The 17,009-nt window shown below is 41.0% G+C and overlaps 1 protein-coding gene across 3 annotated transcripts in view; it reads right to left on the reverse strand.

Annotated features, from left to right (window-relative positions):
- Hs2st1 (heparan sulfate 2-O-sulfotransferase 1) overlaps positions 1–17,009 on the reverse strand; it is a 140,820-nt gene that overhangs the window by 21,913 nt on the left and 101,898 nt on the right. For all 3 annotated transcript variants that reach the window (XM_038311923.2, XM_038311922.2, XM_038311924.2), the window contains exon 2: positions 6,728–6,966. In XM_038311923.2, the coding sequence (XP_038167851.1) occupies positions 6,728–6,966 (239 nt within the window). The remainder of the gene's footprint in view (positions 1–6,727; positions 6,967–17,009) is intronic.

A 17,009-nucleotide genomic window follows, 5' to 3' on the forward strand; every position in this document is an offset into this window, starting at 1 on the left:
AACCTGGCTGGATTCTCAGCATCCACATGGCACCTCACAACCACCTGTACTTCCAGTTCCAGGGGATCTGATGCTTTCTTCTGGCCTCTACAGTCACCAGTCATGCACATGGTGCATGAACACACATGCAGGCAAAACACTTAAAAAAAGAGGAGGAGGAAGAGCAAGAGGAAGAGGAGGAGGAGGATGACGAAGGGAGAAAAGAGGTAATTTTCCACAGCATAAGACATGCTCAGAAACTCAGATGTTTTCCAAAAGCAGAGCCAGATGAAATTCTAAGGAAATGCTGCTAGAGAAGGCAGATGTCAGAGAGAACCAGAGCACACAAATATGGAGAAGAACGTGTAAGAGACTCACAGAAACAGGAGTCAGACGTGCACTCCAAGCATCCACTCTTACCCCCAGACATTCCTGGTCACTATGAACCTGAGGCATTCTGAGGATAAATAACACGTCCCACCTGTGTTCTTTAACATGGGGAATCTCAGGAGGTTGGGTTGGATGGCTGTTAGTTTTCTCAAACTTGAAAAAGCAAACCAAACCACCCAGAATTACTGTGGAGATAGATCCCGATGCTGCAGTTTTGAAGTAGTGTCTGGAATTCTGCGTTTCTTCAGGAGGTGCTGTTGCTTGTCCGGAACCAGTGAAGAACAGCCTTTCAGAAGGGATGGGCTTAGGAACCAGCTCTTAACTCTGTTAATGTGGTGCTAACAAAGAAGGCCTGGGGGCTTCAGAAACTCTAGGGTAAGGTTATCCTCACAGTTACAAAACAATACACTGGAATCCCGCAGGTGTTTTGGTAATCACACCAGCTACGACAGTACATAAAACAAAGAGGGGGAAGAAGCAGTGGGCCCTGCCTACTTTGTACTCATTCTCTGTAACCCCTGCCTCTCCAGTGAGGGCTTAAGTCCACTAGAAGCACACATTTCACACACAGTTCAGATTAAAGTACTTCCAGTCTGTTAGAGGCAGGGGCAGTGAAAAGGCATGAATATTATGTTATATCCAATCCTGAACTTATTAGTGAATCAGAGTTTTAGAGGTAGAAAGGAACAAGGGAATCCTGTAGTCTTTACTTTTAAAGGAACACTGAAAACCACATTATCTTGAACCGGGGGTAGGGGTGGGAGGGAGGGCTGGCTCAAGAGGTCTGAAATGAGAAGAATTTCAGTATGTTGCTTAAAGATTGTTCTTGTGACATTTTGGTAAAGAAAGTGGCTGTCTTTTGCTCTTGTCAGAAGTCTGCCTGGGGCTAAGGTGAAGAGAGTTGGATTAATTCTGTTGGCAGAGGAAACCTGGCCATCAGTGGTGACTCAAATGAAGACTTACAGTGAAAAGGAGCAAGCTGAGAAAGGTAGAACATGAACTGTAAAATCTGAGGAGAAAAGGAGCACCAGGAAGTCAAATGGAGCTAAATTCTCTGCTCAAGGAGACAAACAGACTAAGAAATGTAATAAAGGGAGTATTGACCTCAGGGCAAGATCCTACCCAGCTAAGTTTCCAACATGTAAAAAGAATTTAAGAAAAGGTTTAAGAGCCAGGTGTAGTGCTGCATGTCTTTACTGTCAGAACAAATAAAAGTCTTCTGCACTCAGAAGGCAGAGGCAGGCAGATCTCTGAGTTCAGGCCAGCCAGGTCTACAGAGTGAATTCCAGAATAGCCAAGCCTAGGCCGGGAAGGCAACCATGGAAAACAGAAAGCTAGTGTAGATGCAACTGAACAAGGGGTCATGTTCCAGCCCCAGCAATCAGCAGAACTTGGTATCTTTGGCCACGTGGTTCTGACAGTAAGGATAGAAGAAAGGGGCTATGGAATTTGCCTTTGCAACTACGGAAAACCACTAAAGCCAGGCATGTGTCAGGGCTTTTCCTGAATAGGGGCCCAGAGAAGCTATTGTATGAAGCTGCGAAGTTGAAGCCTAGATTGCCCTGAAGAACCCAAGACGTTGAAAATGCCAGAACTGGGATACTTACCGAGGAGAGCTGCTAACAGGGAGTGGAACCAGTCCAACAAAAAAGAAGGGTGCTGCAGTCAACAAAGCTGAAAAGGGTTGGAGATCTGAAGAGCACTTTGACATCAGACATGGAGATGTAGAGTTTGGAGTGTGCCCAGCTGGTTTTTGGTCTTGCTTTGGTCCAGTATTTTCTCACTACACTCTCTCCCCTACATTTTGGAATGGTAATGTATATCCTGTATCATTATATAGTGCAAGTATGTGGTCTGCTTTTTGATTTTGCCTTTACAAGAGCATACAAACTGTTAAATAGTATAAGAACGCTATAGATGATGGCGACTTTGGAAGTTGGACTGAACGCATTTTTGCATTATGATATGGCTACAAGCCTTTGGAGCCAGGGAAGGGAATGTGGTTTGAAAGAAAATGGCCCCCAAGGGGAGCAGCACTTATGGGAGGTGTGGCTTTTATGGAGTAGGTGTGGTCTTGCTGGAGGAAGTGTGTCCCTGTAGAGGCAGTTCACTTCCTGCTGTTTTTGGATCAAGATGTAGAGTTCTCCAGTACCACGTCTGCCTGCTCACCACTATCCCTCCAACTGCCATCCTCCCTACCATGATGGTGATGGACTGGACCTCTGAAACTCTAAAACAGCCCCCCCCCCCATTAAATGCTTTCTTTATAAGAGCTGCTGCAGCCATGGATCTCTTCACAGCAACAGACACCCTAACTAGGACCAGGGCTAAGTGGTGCTTCCTACTCTCTCCTCTAACACAGCTGGAGCACGGGGGAGTGCCCTTTACACGGGTCACTTTCAACACCCCCCTCAAAGCTGTCTCGTGGAGATGCTGTGAGTAACCCATCAGAAAAGGGCAGCTTGGATGGCTTCCCTTTGAAAGTATCTGTCAAGCCGCTTTTCCTTTTAGCCATGTTTAATATTTAGCCCCTAGTTTCCAAATGCTTCCCCGTTTCCATCTCCGCTTTTCCCCCACCCACCTGGTCCCCGCTCCCCACCTATCATTTTCCGCCCTCTCACTCCTGCGCCACACGCTGGTTCTCCCCATTTGTTTTCTTCTAGCCAGGGCATGCTGCTCTCAGGGCCTGGCTGAGTCACCCAGTGCATTTTACAGATTCTTCCTTTTATACCAGGCGAAGGGCAATAAAACCCAACAGCATCAAATGGTGTTTAGGAGGCTGAAAACACTGGACACTGGCAGAGGGAGAAGAGAGAATACAAATAAGAGTTTCCACACTCTGACTGAAGCATGCTATCAAAAAGGATGGTTCGGAAAGGGTAGTTAGATACAGTACATGAAAATAATGTTTTTATGGCTAGCCTGCAGCAGATTCTACACTATGACTTCTGTCGGGTTTTATAACTCAAGCAGAGCCAGGCTAGCGAGTAATCACAAGACACCTTTAGGGAAAACACAAGCAGTGTAGGTGGCGGTACATGATTTATTTGCTTGTTGAATCAGACCTGAACCAATTCTAAAGGAAAGAGATAGGAAAGCACCTTTGCATGAACAGTATCTAGGCCTACATTCGCGACAGGCTTGACTTCACATCCTGATAGCCTGTGATCACAAAAGAGCTCCTTCTCCTATCTGAAGGAGTGGGGTATTCCTGAATGCCCTGGCATGCTTCCAACTTTGTAATTACTATCTATTGAGATGAAGACTACTATTAACTTGAGTAATTACTATTCACCAATTCCTACTGATAAATTTACTTTAAATAAACATTTCTTGTCTAGCCATAGGCATATTGTTTAAGTCTAAACCAGAGAGAAGGTTTTCTATGCTCAGGAAAACTAGTGAGAGGACAGATAAAACGTAAGCTCAGCTGCAACAGAGGGCACGGAGTCAGAGGTTCAGATCTGAACTGCTCAAGAGTCCTAAATCACCCAAGAAATAAACATCAACCTTCCATTAGAGGATTCACTCTGCTTATAGCTGGAATCATGGTGCTGTGGTCAGCTAAGGACTACTACCAAAATCTAGGCTGGCACATTTGTTTGCACATTCATCATTTAACAATGTATCAACTATCCTCAATGTCTTGGTCACCCATTTGAGGCACAAGGCATGAGGCAAACAGTGGACAAGCAAAGAGAGGGAAAGTTGTTTCCCGGGATGTTCTAAGACATGAATGCCGGCTTTCTTCAGTTATGTCCACGTAAAGCATTTTGGTGAGATTATCATCACTGATGTTTCCTCAGTTTCTGATTCTGTGTCTCAGGCTCTCAAATCAATTATACAAAACTCTTTCAAAGACATGCCCTGGCTTTTTATTTCACTGGTATTTCTCCCAAAGAATGTGGCACAATCTTCGTATGTATCACACGTTCAGTAAGGTAAATGACACACTTGAGAGCAAAGCTGGTAACTTTCCAGGATGGCTAGGAGGCCATTGCTGTCATCCCACTCAAGAGCTCTGTATCAGACTAAACATGCTTAGTGTTTTGCTTCTAAACTAAGAGAAAAGTAATTAAGCATGTAAGGAATTTACATGGTGCCTGGTACAGTACATACATGATGTGCAGTGCCGGACTGTGTTGGACTGGACTGGATTGGATTGGAAGAGCTCCATTTTGATACATGAGCATCCAAAAGGACCAGGGTCTCCTATCACAGCTTTTTTATGAGTCAATTGGGCTTTAAATGGAGGGTCTGTACAATAGCACTAAAGTCAGACATTGATTTGAAGCTATTTGCTTAGAAAGGACTAAAACCATCCTTAGTTTCTCCTTAATTTGCTGAATATTATGATATGACATTAAAACAGAGCAATAGTATAGAAAATGGGATACTTGAAAGCCGACTTCAGAGTAACATAGTCTTAAGTTTGCGTTCAGGTTGTAAGGGAAAGCACTCTAGACATGACATGCTAAGGAAAGAGAGCCCCAACATGGTTTGTTTTTAGAAAATGGCTTCTACACAGGAGATCAGAAAACATTACACATGCTGTATCGGAGGACACGTCTGTATAAGCCACTCCTAATTAGGACCAGGTTTTGAGTTACTGGCTGACATTTGGGATATGTCATTTAATGCTTTTTAGACCACTTCCCTAAAGTGTTCTACAAAGAACACAAACAAAAACCAAACAAACCTCTCAGTGCTGTTCATTATATAAGCTGACTGCTTTAGGCCAGCACGTCTGCTTCTCTGCGCAGTCCTTACGTATAAATACCAAGTACTGCAAGGAAAGCAGAGGCTGGATCCCATCCAAATGCAACTGGAAAATGCAGCCACGGTGCGGATAAATTTCATGTGCGCCGAGAGTCTCCACACTTAACATTTCATGACGGAAAAAAGCAAGCATGTCACTGCCAGATGCCTGGTAGCTGCCAGAAAACTTTGGAAGGTTGGACACAAAATAAGTAAAAATTGGACAAACAAGTGAATCATAAAAAATACTGCTGAGGAAATCTGACATTATTCTGACATGCTCCTTTTAAATCAAGGTAAAATATGCAATGAAACAATGCAAACCCACTACTCAGAATGCAAAATTATACACTGTCCCTTGAGATATATAGTGCTGTGAGTTTTTCTAAATAACCAACAGTGTAAAAAAGCTTGTGTTTCCTTTCATTTACGGAAAATTGTTTTAGCTAATAGACATATATTTTGGGTTCTATGAAAAATAAATTATCTATGGACAACAAAAAAGTAGATGGGTAGGTAATATGTATCTACCACTAGTCTTCAAAACCCTTATGAGTTTTCTTCCCTCCCTGTTTAGTATAAGGGCTATAGATGCACTTAACAGTGGGAAAATGTTGAAATCCATAACAAAACGAGTTCCGCTGCTTCCAAACAGCTGAAGCCCTAGCTGCAGAAAGACTCTAATGGATACCAGCCGGCTATTGAAGCTACTCAATGGTATCTGGGATTACCTAGGACTTTAGTTTCTTTTTATGATGGTCAAATACCCATCACCTTCAATATTTACATGAGAAATTTATAATTATAGTCATCACTGCACGTGTGTGGAAAAGTGTAAGCTACTTCTGAAAGATATGAATAAACTAGATTTAATTTAACAATCTCATGTATTTTAAAATACCATTTTATGAAGGTACCTATCCACCCGATCATCCAAAACTCCTGACAATCAAAAGATAAGATTTTGATAAAGACACCAGCCACAGTCTGTTCTCCAGGAGGCTAATTTGTGGCTAATATGTACATGAGTTACCAAAGATGAAACTCAGGAAGCTAGTAAAGAACTGCATACAAGTATCGAGCCAATACTTCCGAATCATTGTAAATTGGGACAATAAAGCAACTTCTGCTGCGGGCATCTTATCAAGTTTTAAAAAATAACAAGCACTGGGCATGGTGGTGCACACCTGCAATGGAGCACTTGGGAGGCAGAGGCATGAGGATCTCTGTGAGCTTAAAGACAGCCTAGTCTACATTGTGAGCTCGAGGAAGCCAGGACTACATAGAGAAACCTTGTCTCAAAACCACCAACAACGAAGGGATTCCATATGGAAGAATATCAAAACTGTGCCCAAAACTTCTAGCCATTTATCAGTTTGCTTATTTCACAAATACTTGACTATGGATTATATGGAAGAAAATGTGTCAATTATTTGGAAGATAATAAATTCGGAAAGAAGTTGGTTGTCCCTTCCCCACAAAAACTGCTTACAATTCACTGACAACAGGGCTCATCTCCCTTTTAAGTCACTTCGTCCCTGCAACACCAGATTTGAGGGGACACGAGAAAGCATTTTCGTGTTCCCTACGTGATAATTACCTGATCCTGCAATGACATTACTGGGTTGTTTTTGGTAGTGTTGATATGGAGAACATGGTATCTGTTCTTTGCACACAAGTCGTAGGCGATGTTGGTAAAGGAGGTGCTCGCAGTCTTGGGAACTCTGTTATAAATGATGACTATATCATCTTCTTCATCAAAAGTTGCATCTTGCCGAGGGCCATCCATTGTATGTCGTTGTTCAATTTCCCGGACTTCATGTCTTGCAATTGCCCTTTCTGTAAGGAAAAGGAGAGCCAAACTAAGTTCTTTACCTTTTTAAAAAAACACCTTACTATAAGAAAACTTACAAATTAAAAAAAAAAGCACACCAAAATTAACCATCACACCAAAGCCTGTATATCCCAATGAATGTCTATATACTTTTCACAGCTTTTCTAATAAACTAAGTTCTTGATAGCATGGCCCAATTATGAACACCTAACTTTTAACTACTATAAAGTGAGAGAAAACCATAGAAGAAAACAGACAATGAAAACAAAGAACCAAGGCTTATGGAAAAGAAAAACAGGCAGATCAAGCATTCAAGAGGATAATCTAGTTATGTTACAACATCTTCAGTTCAGAACACATTTTCCCTTCCCACGAACTGAGTAAGAATTGCTGTGGGACAATGGCCTTGTACCCTGTAAAGATTTCACTTGTATTATTTTAATAAAAAACGCTGATTGGCCAGCAGCCAGTCAGGAAGTATAGGCAGGGTGACCAGGCAGAAGTATAGGTGGGGCAATGAGAACAGGAGAATTCTGGGAAGCAGAAAGGCTCAGTTGTCATCCAGCCACAGAGGAAGCAAGGTGAGAATGCCTCACTGATAAAGGTATCAAGCCATGTGGCTAAACAGACAAGAATTATGGACTAATTTAAGATGTAAGAGTTAATAAGAAACCTGAGCTGCTAGGTCAACCAGTTTATAGTTAATGTAAGCCTCTATGTATTTCTCTGGGACTGAACAGCTGCGAGACCAGGTGGGATAGAAACCTCTGTAGAAAAGAATGGTTGTTAAAAAAAACCAAAACGTCAGAACTACTTCTTCATGATAAAAAGATGCAAAACAAAGCCAGGCAGTGGTGGCGCACGCCTTTAATCCCAGAACTGGAGAAGCAGAGGCAGGCAGATCCCTGTGAGTTCACTGCCAGCCTGGTGTACAGAGTGAGTTCCAGGACAGGCTTCAAAGCTACAGAGAAACCCTGCCTACAAAGACCAAAACCCAAAAAATAATGCAGAACAAGACCAAAAGAAATAACAGTTAAAAGTGTAGCACAGAATGGTACCCACAGTTCAATGTTACTACGTGTTCTCAAGTAATCTTCACACACACAACAGACTACATGTGTTGTGGTTGGACTAATGTCCCCCATAGGCTCATGTGCTTGAACAGTGAGTGGCACTGTTCAGGAAGGTTTTAGAAGGTTTAGGATGTGGAACCTGGCAGAAAGAAATGAGTGGATCCCTAGGGTTTCTACAACCAGGTCCCACTTTCTGTCCCCTCTCTGCTTCCTGAGCAAAGATGCCAATGTGAACTGTATCCTGCTATTCTGGTTGCTATGGTGGACTGTGTCCCTTCACACAGCAAGGCTTTCTGTCATAGACTGTGTCCCCTTCACACAGCAAGGCTTTCTGTCATGGCAGACACTAAGTTCAGGTATTTAGTCACAACAACAGAAAAAGTTTAAAAAGAATGCAGAAGAAAATACTAAATTTCACAGATAAAAATGTGTGAAAATAGAAAATAAATTATTTTATGAAGTCTTTTTGAAATCTATTTAGAATTTAGTTTTATTCTAGTTTATTAAAATTTGCCAGCAGCCAGGCATGGGAGCGGTATCACTTTATTTTTGGTTCATATCCAGTCACAATGTCCATAGAAATACCCTTTCTACTGCTTTCTGTCTTCATAGGTACCAGACACACATATAGTACACAGACACACATACAATATACAGACCCACATACAGTACACAGGCATACAAACAGTACACAGACACATATACAATATATAGACACACATACAGTATCCAGACACAATACAGTATACAAACATATATACAGTAGACACAGTACAGGCATACATACAGTATATAGACATACAGTACACACACATAGAGTACACACACATACAATATACAGACACAATACAGTGCAGACACACATACAGTACACATACATACAGTACACACACATATAGTACACAGACACAATACAGTGCACAGAGACACATACAGTACACAGACACACATGCAGGCAAAACACCCCCAAATGTAAAATGAACAATAAAAACTTAAGCAAATGGAAACATTCGAGCTAAAGTACAGTAGCTGAAGTAAAACCTCGTGAGTGCACTCAGCAGCAGGATGAAAAGTGAGAAACAGAAGTCGAGGGAATCAGCGGGGCCTGGGCTGTAATCTGACAGTGCTGTAACAATCTAAGAAATAAACGAGAAAGCAGACAGCTAAAACAGAATTCAACCAGCCATGGCTAAAACTAACATCTGGCAGGAGATAGAGACATTTAGAACCCCAAGTAAGATAAAACCCGAAGACATCTATCTAGGTCAAGACACATCATAATTAAAATCAACAACCAAAAAAAAAAAAAAAAAAAAAAAAAAAAAAAAAAAAAAAAAAAAAAAAAAAAAAAAAAAAAGCAACGTGAGCAGTCAAAGCCATTCCTAAAAAAAAAAAAAACTGTGGGGAACTATCAACCACACATTTCCCGCTACAGACCACAGAGTAGGCAGCAGAGTAATGAGAACCAAAGCGAGAAACCCTACATCTGGATAGCATGGTTTTCAAGCATGAAGAGGAAGATAACTCTCATAGGTATGGAAGGAAAAGAAATGTTTAAAACCATAGCTGATAAAAACAAACTTAAAAGATGGGCTTTAAAAAGTTCTCTAAACTGAGAGCAAGTGAGGAGACTCAGACAAATGTTCCCACTGCCAAGCTGAAGAGCAGAGAACTATTTCTATGGCACACAAAGAAAGAGAGAACTAACTCCTGCACGCTGTCCTGACACGCATGCCTGTGTCAACACCCAACAGGGGGCAAAAAGAAGACAGACAGATACAACTGAAAAAGAGTTTGAATTGAAAAATACGTAACAGAAACAACAAAAATGAAGGGAATAAAAATATCCATAAATACAATGGGCTTTCTTTCTCCAATTGAGTTTTTGAGACTATAAACAGCTAAGCAAAAACTGTAATACCATGGAATACCATAGACTACCCAAAAAATCCTCAGTACCAGGGCTAGAAAAATGACTTAGTGGTTAATACTTCCTGATCTTCCAGAGAATCAAGATTCAGTTTTCAGCATGCACATGGCAGCTAAGAATTTTCTATAGTTCTAGTTCTGGAGGATTCCATGCCTTTTACTGGCTTCAGCGAGCACTGCACATATGTGCTGACCAGACATACACAGAGGCAAAATGACCATACAAAAAAATAAAAATTTTAAAACTTAAAAAAAAAAGTATCAGGCATGGAAAGCCTCCCTTTGAGTTATTGGTTAGGGGATTCCTAAAGACTCCCCAAACAATGCAGGTGATTTTCTTTGCCCTTGGCTGCCTCCCAAAACTGAAGGTAAGACTTTACTTTCTGGAGACACCACACACTTCGGACATAGAACCTGGAGAAATGGAGCTGGAAGTGATTTGGAAGACTTCTCTGAGGATTAGCTTTTATAGTACCTGAAGTAGATACAGTTACCCAACTCTAAAGCTATGGACCACAATAACCAGCATGGATGATGTCTCCAAAGGTGCAATAGCGGCACTTACATCTTGAGGGTAACCAACAGCCATCACATTGAAAAAAGCAAGCTTAGTAGGAGGGAATTCATGTCTGACACTGTAAACACAGCCAACCACTGAGATGAAGTCATGGCCCCTAGAAGAGGACTTACTACCGATACTTTCTTAAACCAGTATAATCCATAACTGCATTCTAAATACTTACCCTTATATCCAAAGAAAAGTGTAGTGCTCACATTTCATCAAAGAAGCTTCTTTTTGAAGCAGACAGAGAACACTACAGAAATCCACACTACAGGGAAAAAAAAAAAAAACCTGACTAATGCCAATGATACATTTCCAACAATCCCTACACCTAAGGGAACAACACGGAACAGCAGAAAGATTCCAAGTCAGAGGACCAGGGCATCTATTGTGAGATAGTGTCTTCCATATATGACAGGGAAGATGTATCCATATTATCTAAAAAAAATTATGGTCACTTAATCAAGTCCTGCAGAATGACAACATCAATTAACATGCCACTGGGTATGGAGAAATTTCACCAGGTTCTACCCCAAGATGAAGGCATATATGGAAATTTATGGCTGCTAAGATGATGTGGGATTCCCTTCTGTATTCTGTTAATATGTTTTATTGCCACTGGTCATTAAAGAAGCTGCTTTTGGCCAATAGCATAACAGAGTAAAGCCAGGTGAAAAATCTGAACAGATGGAGAGAGAGAGAGAGAGAGAGAGAGAGAGAGAGAGAGAGAGAGAGAGAGAGAGAGAGAGAGAGAGAGAGAGAGTAGGTGGAGTCAGAGAGACGCCATGAAGCTGTCAAAGGAGAAAGACGCCTGTCCACAGGATCCTTGCTGGTAAACTATGAGCCTCATGGCATAATATAAAATACTAGAGGTGGGGTAAATTAATATGTAAGAGCTAGCTAGAAATATGCTTCAGCTATTGGCCAAGTAGTGTAATGAATATAGTTTCTGTGTGATTATTTTGGGTCTGGGCAGTCAGGAAATGAACAAGCAGTCTCCACCACACTGAGAAACCAGAATCAGTTTTCTCTAGTAATAAGCCCTAGATAGATTATCTAATTCCATGCTGTCAGCCCTAAACACACAAATGAGCAACATTAAATGGATTATGGATTCCAAAAATTTTGTGTGTGGGGGGAATAATTAAAGAGGTTATGAATTTGATAGGGAGTGGATGAACACAGGAGTTGGAGGGGGAGAGAGGAAAAGGAAGGCTGGAAATGATGTAAATATAACACTCATATATAAATTCAAAAATTTTAAATACAAAGTAAAAATTTGGCCAGTAAAAATATGGATAGTACTCCCAAATGGATAATAATGAACTCCCCTCCTGTTCAGTTTTTGAAAGTGTACTTAAGCAAGGAAGGCAAAAATTAAAGTATGAAATTTGGTTGGCAATTCATGAACAGCAAACACTTAACACAGTGTTATAAACAGAGAAGAAAAAGGCCTAAATGGAGCAGTGGTTTCTACACTTCCTGTGAATTTGCAAAATGACATCAATAAAGGGAAACATGACGTTTAAATAATGAAAGAGGTAACTCTGAGAAAAGCTATACAAAAATACTGTACTCGAAATACTCCAGGATAAAAGGTAATTATTAAAAAATTCACAACAATGAAGAAAACAGAGACACACAACAGTGTCCAAGAGTCCAGAAAACAAAAAACACAGAACAGAAAATAAAGTGCCAAAAGAATTTTTAAAAAGACATTTAAAGTGACTACAAATGAAATAAAGTGTCAATATTTGTGAGGTAAGATAGAACAAGAGTAGAGGAGAAATCTGGAGCTCATACATACACAAGAATAACATTTAATCAATAAAGACGATACACAAATGGAGATGCCCATAAAAAGATGCTTGGAACAGTCATGGGGAAAACAGAGTAAAAGTACAATGACATCCCATTTGGGACTCACTGGGTCAGCTGCTATTAAACAGTGTTCCTGAGGAGGCAGAGAAACCAGACAGAACACTCACTACATTCCTGGTAAGACTGCAAGTGCATTGCAATAAAAAACATTTTTACATTTCTCAAAATTTTAAGTGCAGACTATGACTGAGAGATTCCATCCCAGGTAGATATTCCAAGACAGTAAACAGAGGTAGTGCCTGTAACATACTAGATGTGACCTAAAGAACACATTAGATGCTAGTGGAATGTTCAGTTTAACACAGCTAATTTATGTGAATTTCACTTAAAAATTTATCATAAAAAAGTACAAAATGCAGTTCTTAAAATATTAGTTCATTTTAATAATATTAAAAGCAAAAACAAAAGGTTTCTAAATGCACTATTCTTTGTTTTTGAGTTAGGGCTGACCCTGAGTTTAAAATCCACCTATTCTCAAGGGCACACCTCTGTACTGGACCTGTAGTTCTAACCAATTCCCACATAAAGACATAGAGACTTATTATTAGTTATGAATGCTCAGCCTTAGCTTAGGCCTGTTCTGCTAGCTCTTTTAATTTAATTTGTTTCTATTTATCTACATTTGGACTTGGTGCTTTTTACCTTTCTTACATTCTGTATGTCCTACTTTCCTGGTTCTGCCTTGTTTGTCTGACTGGTCCCTGGCATCTCCCTGTTGTCTCCTTTTCTCCCCACCCCCATCCTAAATTCCTCTTCCTACTTACTCTCCCTACATGGAAGTCCCAACTATAATGCCTCCCTCATTATTCACCCTTCAGGTTTTAGGAGACCAATCAGGTGCCTTAGAGAGGTAAGGTGAAACAGTAACACATATTGGCATAATTAAACAAATGAAACACTTCTTTACATAGTTAAACAATATGCAGTAACATAAACAAAATGCAGCACAGCTTTGCATTGCTGAGAAATATTCTGCAACATTGCCTCATAATTTATTCTCCAAGAAGTTCATTATTATCCCCACTCAGTCAGGAAACTGATGTCAAGGACGTGACTGCTGGCTGATCACTGATGTAAGAACACAATTCCAGGTCAATCTGACCCCAGAGTCTGTGCTCCACATTGCGCTGGCTGAAATTTAGTATTTTTCTCACTGTACTTAGAAGAGAAGTGGCACAATTTTAGCGCCAAATCTTGCAGGACACAGTACAGAGGTATACTTTTTAAAACAGTGACTTACAGAAAACGCTTTTTACTTTGGAATTTATGAAGCATTCTGTGGTTATTTTAGTGAAACAGATGGACAGTACTCAACTGTTTTCTAGGAACTAAAAAGCAAAACATGCTGTAGTATCTCTGGAACTTCCTGCTAGTGCATCATTATTTCGGGATTTTTAATGTTAAAAAAAATCAAAGCCAAAGCAAAATAATTCCTAAATTCCTATCATTTTAACAGTCCATTAACTGCACAATATTCTAAGTACTATTCGTGAACTTTTATGAAACAAGTCAGTTTTCTCTTGTCGGTGGTAGATCACTACACGAACAGTAAAGACAGACAGTGTTTGTGGGGAAAAATAGCCTTTATTACCCTATATCAGTCAGTAATGCCAAGTACATATTTGAGAAAGGTAAAATACTGTGAAAAAACTCAGGTGCTGACCACAGTCACTGCTCTTTCCTCACTTCAATAATGTGAATACTCTGAAGCATAATGGAGTCCAATCTCGTACAGAGCTGAATGAATGTCGCTGGAACAAATGCTCTGAAAACAAAATACTTCCAAACCTGAGAACGGGGGAAAAGTGGTCTGCACAACACACTGAGCACGCTGAGCATGAAAGGATGGGGCTGCTTTCAAACGTGGTGATGACAAATGGGGGACAGCACAAAGCAGGGAGGGGTAGCAGTTAATAATACACATTATTATAATGAATACGGAATTACATAACTGCAGTAAAGAGAAGCAGCTGAAAAAAAATACTGCACTTACATTGGGGCCAGGAACAATTCCATGTGTTTAAATGAACACAAATTCATCTAATTTTCAAAAGAATCTGTACATGACAATACTGCATAAAGCTCTTCAAGAAGAATAAGTACATTCCTATTAAAATGCAGTAATTACTTTCTTAAGTCACAAGCAAGGACAGTTCTTAAGACATTTGTATTCAATGGCACAGGGACAGTGCGTGACATTTTAAGCCCACACTAAAGACTAAAGTACATCTAAGTGTACGTGAACTAGATTATCATGCTGCATACAGAGAGAGGATAAATGCATCGAGAAACACCCAATACTGTGAAGCAAAGGATGCCCCATCTCTGTAGCAGTATCCTAGGTGGACTGCCTCAACAGGAGGAGGTCTTTAAGGTCATTAGTATAAGCAAGCTCTCCAGGAGGTTGGAGTCGGGTGGAGTGGGGTAAAGCTGTTGGTAAATGTTGATAATATACAGACATTATCCTTGGGTGAGGACCAAAGGATGAAATAGAAAGGACTCTAGAACAGAGCTGAAACCAGGACTCTCTGGAGTAAATAAACACTAAATTCCACAAAGCTATGATATTCTCATAACAGAGCAAGCAAAGCAAAACAAATCAGAGATAAAAGAGGGCCCACAACAGCTAAGCAGGAAGGGAGTAGGTGCATAATGGTCTAACACATTTGTGTTTTATGCAGTGATATGAAGACAAGCTTGTCTTGGGACAATGTAGCTCGAGAAGCCACACTTCATGTCCTCCATTTGTCCCCAGTGCCCAGGCTTACATCTATGTATGATGGCGAAGATACAAAATAATACCACACTAGTTCAGAATTACGTATAATAAGGGGTTACTTATTTAGGGGAGACTTACAGATCACTGTTCTAGATCACAGTCCTCTGTGAGAACAGGACTAACAGTCGGACGCGAGAGCCGTAAGCAAGAGAGGGAGTGCATGCTTTACAGATGCATCAATAGTATAAGAGAACATGCCCAAGTGTATTGGTATCTTAAAGGCTATTGGCCAAAGGAGCTTCCACAGCATATGTATCCAAATTTGCCCCTTAATATATATCTGTATTTTGAAGAATTGACTTCATGAACTGAGCAGTCACAACATTTCTGTGCAGTTTTAAGTAGTAAGAATGCTGTGACCATTTATAATCAATCAAGTCATTTTTGCACCAGGTTTATTAACTAATTATCAATTCTTGAATATTGTTTCAGATTTTGGAGAAGAGCCCATGCTTGGGAAGTCTGATGAAGTTTACAACGAAAGCCTGAATGGGCCAGCACAGTTGTTAAGCATCTAGAGTCCCAGTATTAGAGAGGCTGAGGGAGGGAGCATTGCTTGAGCTCAGGGAGCATAAAGTCAGCCTTGCAGACATACCAAGAAACCGTCTATGAGAAAGTCTATGCAGCATGGGACAGAAGCTGCAAAAACAAGAAGGCTACATACACAAGGATCCCTAAGAGATGGCTGAGGGGGGAAAAAGGAAGTCCTTTCTGTGGAAGACAAAAGGGGTGGAGTGGGTTGGAGAAGTACTGAACTAACAATCTAGCCAAAAAGAACAGCATGCACAAAGCCCTGGTAATGGCTCTGAGGAAGCTTGGACATAGGGGAAGGGGTGAGAGCAAAGTGGGGTCGGAGGTTAATGGCTGGTTGTGAGAGCTATACAGGAATATGCTTTTTTGCTGTTTTGAAAAACAGTTCACACCTGTAGCCTAGGCTGGCTTGACAACAACCTCTCACACCAGGAGAGGGAATACACACTTGGTTAGTATATCGTCACAGAGGCATACAAAGAGGGTTCAAAGCGACAGAATACTCCTTCCACACAGGGGTCCAGGAACAAGACTGTTTCTTCAGACAGCACAGTACCAGTGCCAACAACGCAGTGTGGCCCTGCCGGCCTTTCCTCTCAGGGCCACAGCAAGGGGGATAATGTCTGATTAGAGGTAGATGACTTAACAGGTGCTGAGAGGCAGAGGGAATTCTGCTCTTCGTCACTGAAAGCACACATGAGATATCTCTGAAGACTCCATTTGAATGGCACTTTGATGGAGAAGAAGGTCCGGTGCAAACAGCTGTGCTCAAGACCAAGCGCAAGCAGCGTCTTAATGTGAACCAGACTCCATATACATTCTCAGGGTGGGTGGGCAACTGGATCAAGGGTTTAGATGAAGCGATTTTCACATAGCTGTGGTATGTTTGGGTGATAATGTGTGGCCATATGAATATATATGTCTCGGGATACATCTGACCAAGGCACAGAAAAGCAGAAATCACAACGCTGCTGCTGTCAAAGGAGTGAGACCAATGGCTTCTGAGCTGAAGGCCTCTACCTCTCTCACCACTACTGCTACATGATGTGGGATACCCCTCTGTATGTTGTGAGTACCATTGTTTAATAAAGGACTGCTTTGAGCCCATAGCAGAGCAGGGCAGAAAGAGCTAGGCAGGGAAAACTAAAGAGAATGCTGGGAGAAAGAAGAGCAGAGTCAGAGAGAAACCATGTAGCCTCCACCAGAGCTGGATAGAACTTTACCCGGTAAGCCACTGCCACATGGCGATACACAGATTAATGGAATGGGTTAAATTAAGGTGTAGGAGTTAGC

The sequence above is a fragment of the Arvicola amphibius genome, chromosome 14 (assembly GCF_903992535.2).
Source record: "Arvicola amphibius chromosome 14, mArvAmp1.2, whole genome shotgun sequence".
Lineage (NCBI taxonomy): Eukaryota > Metazoa > Chordata > Mammalia > Rodentia > Cricetidae > Arvicola > Arvicola amphibius.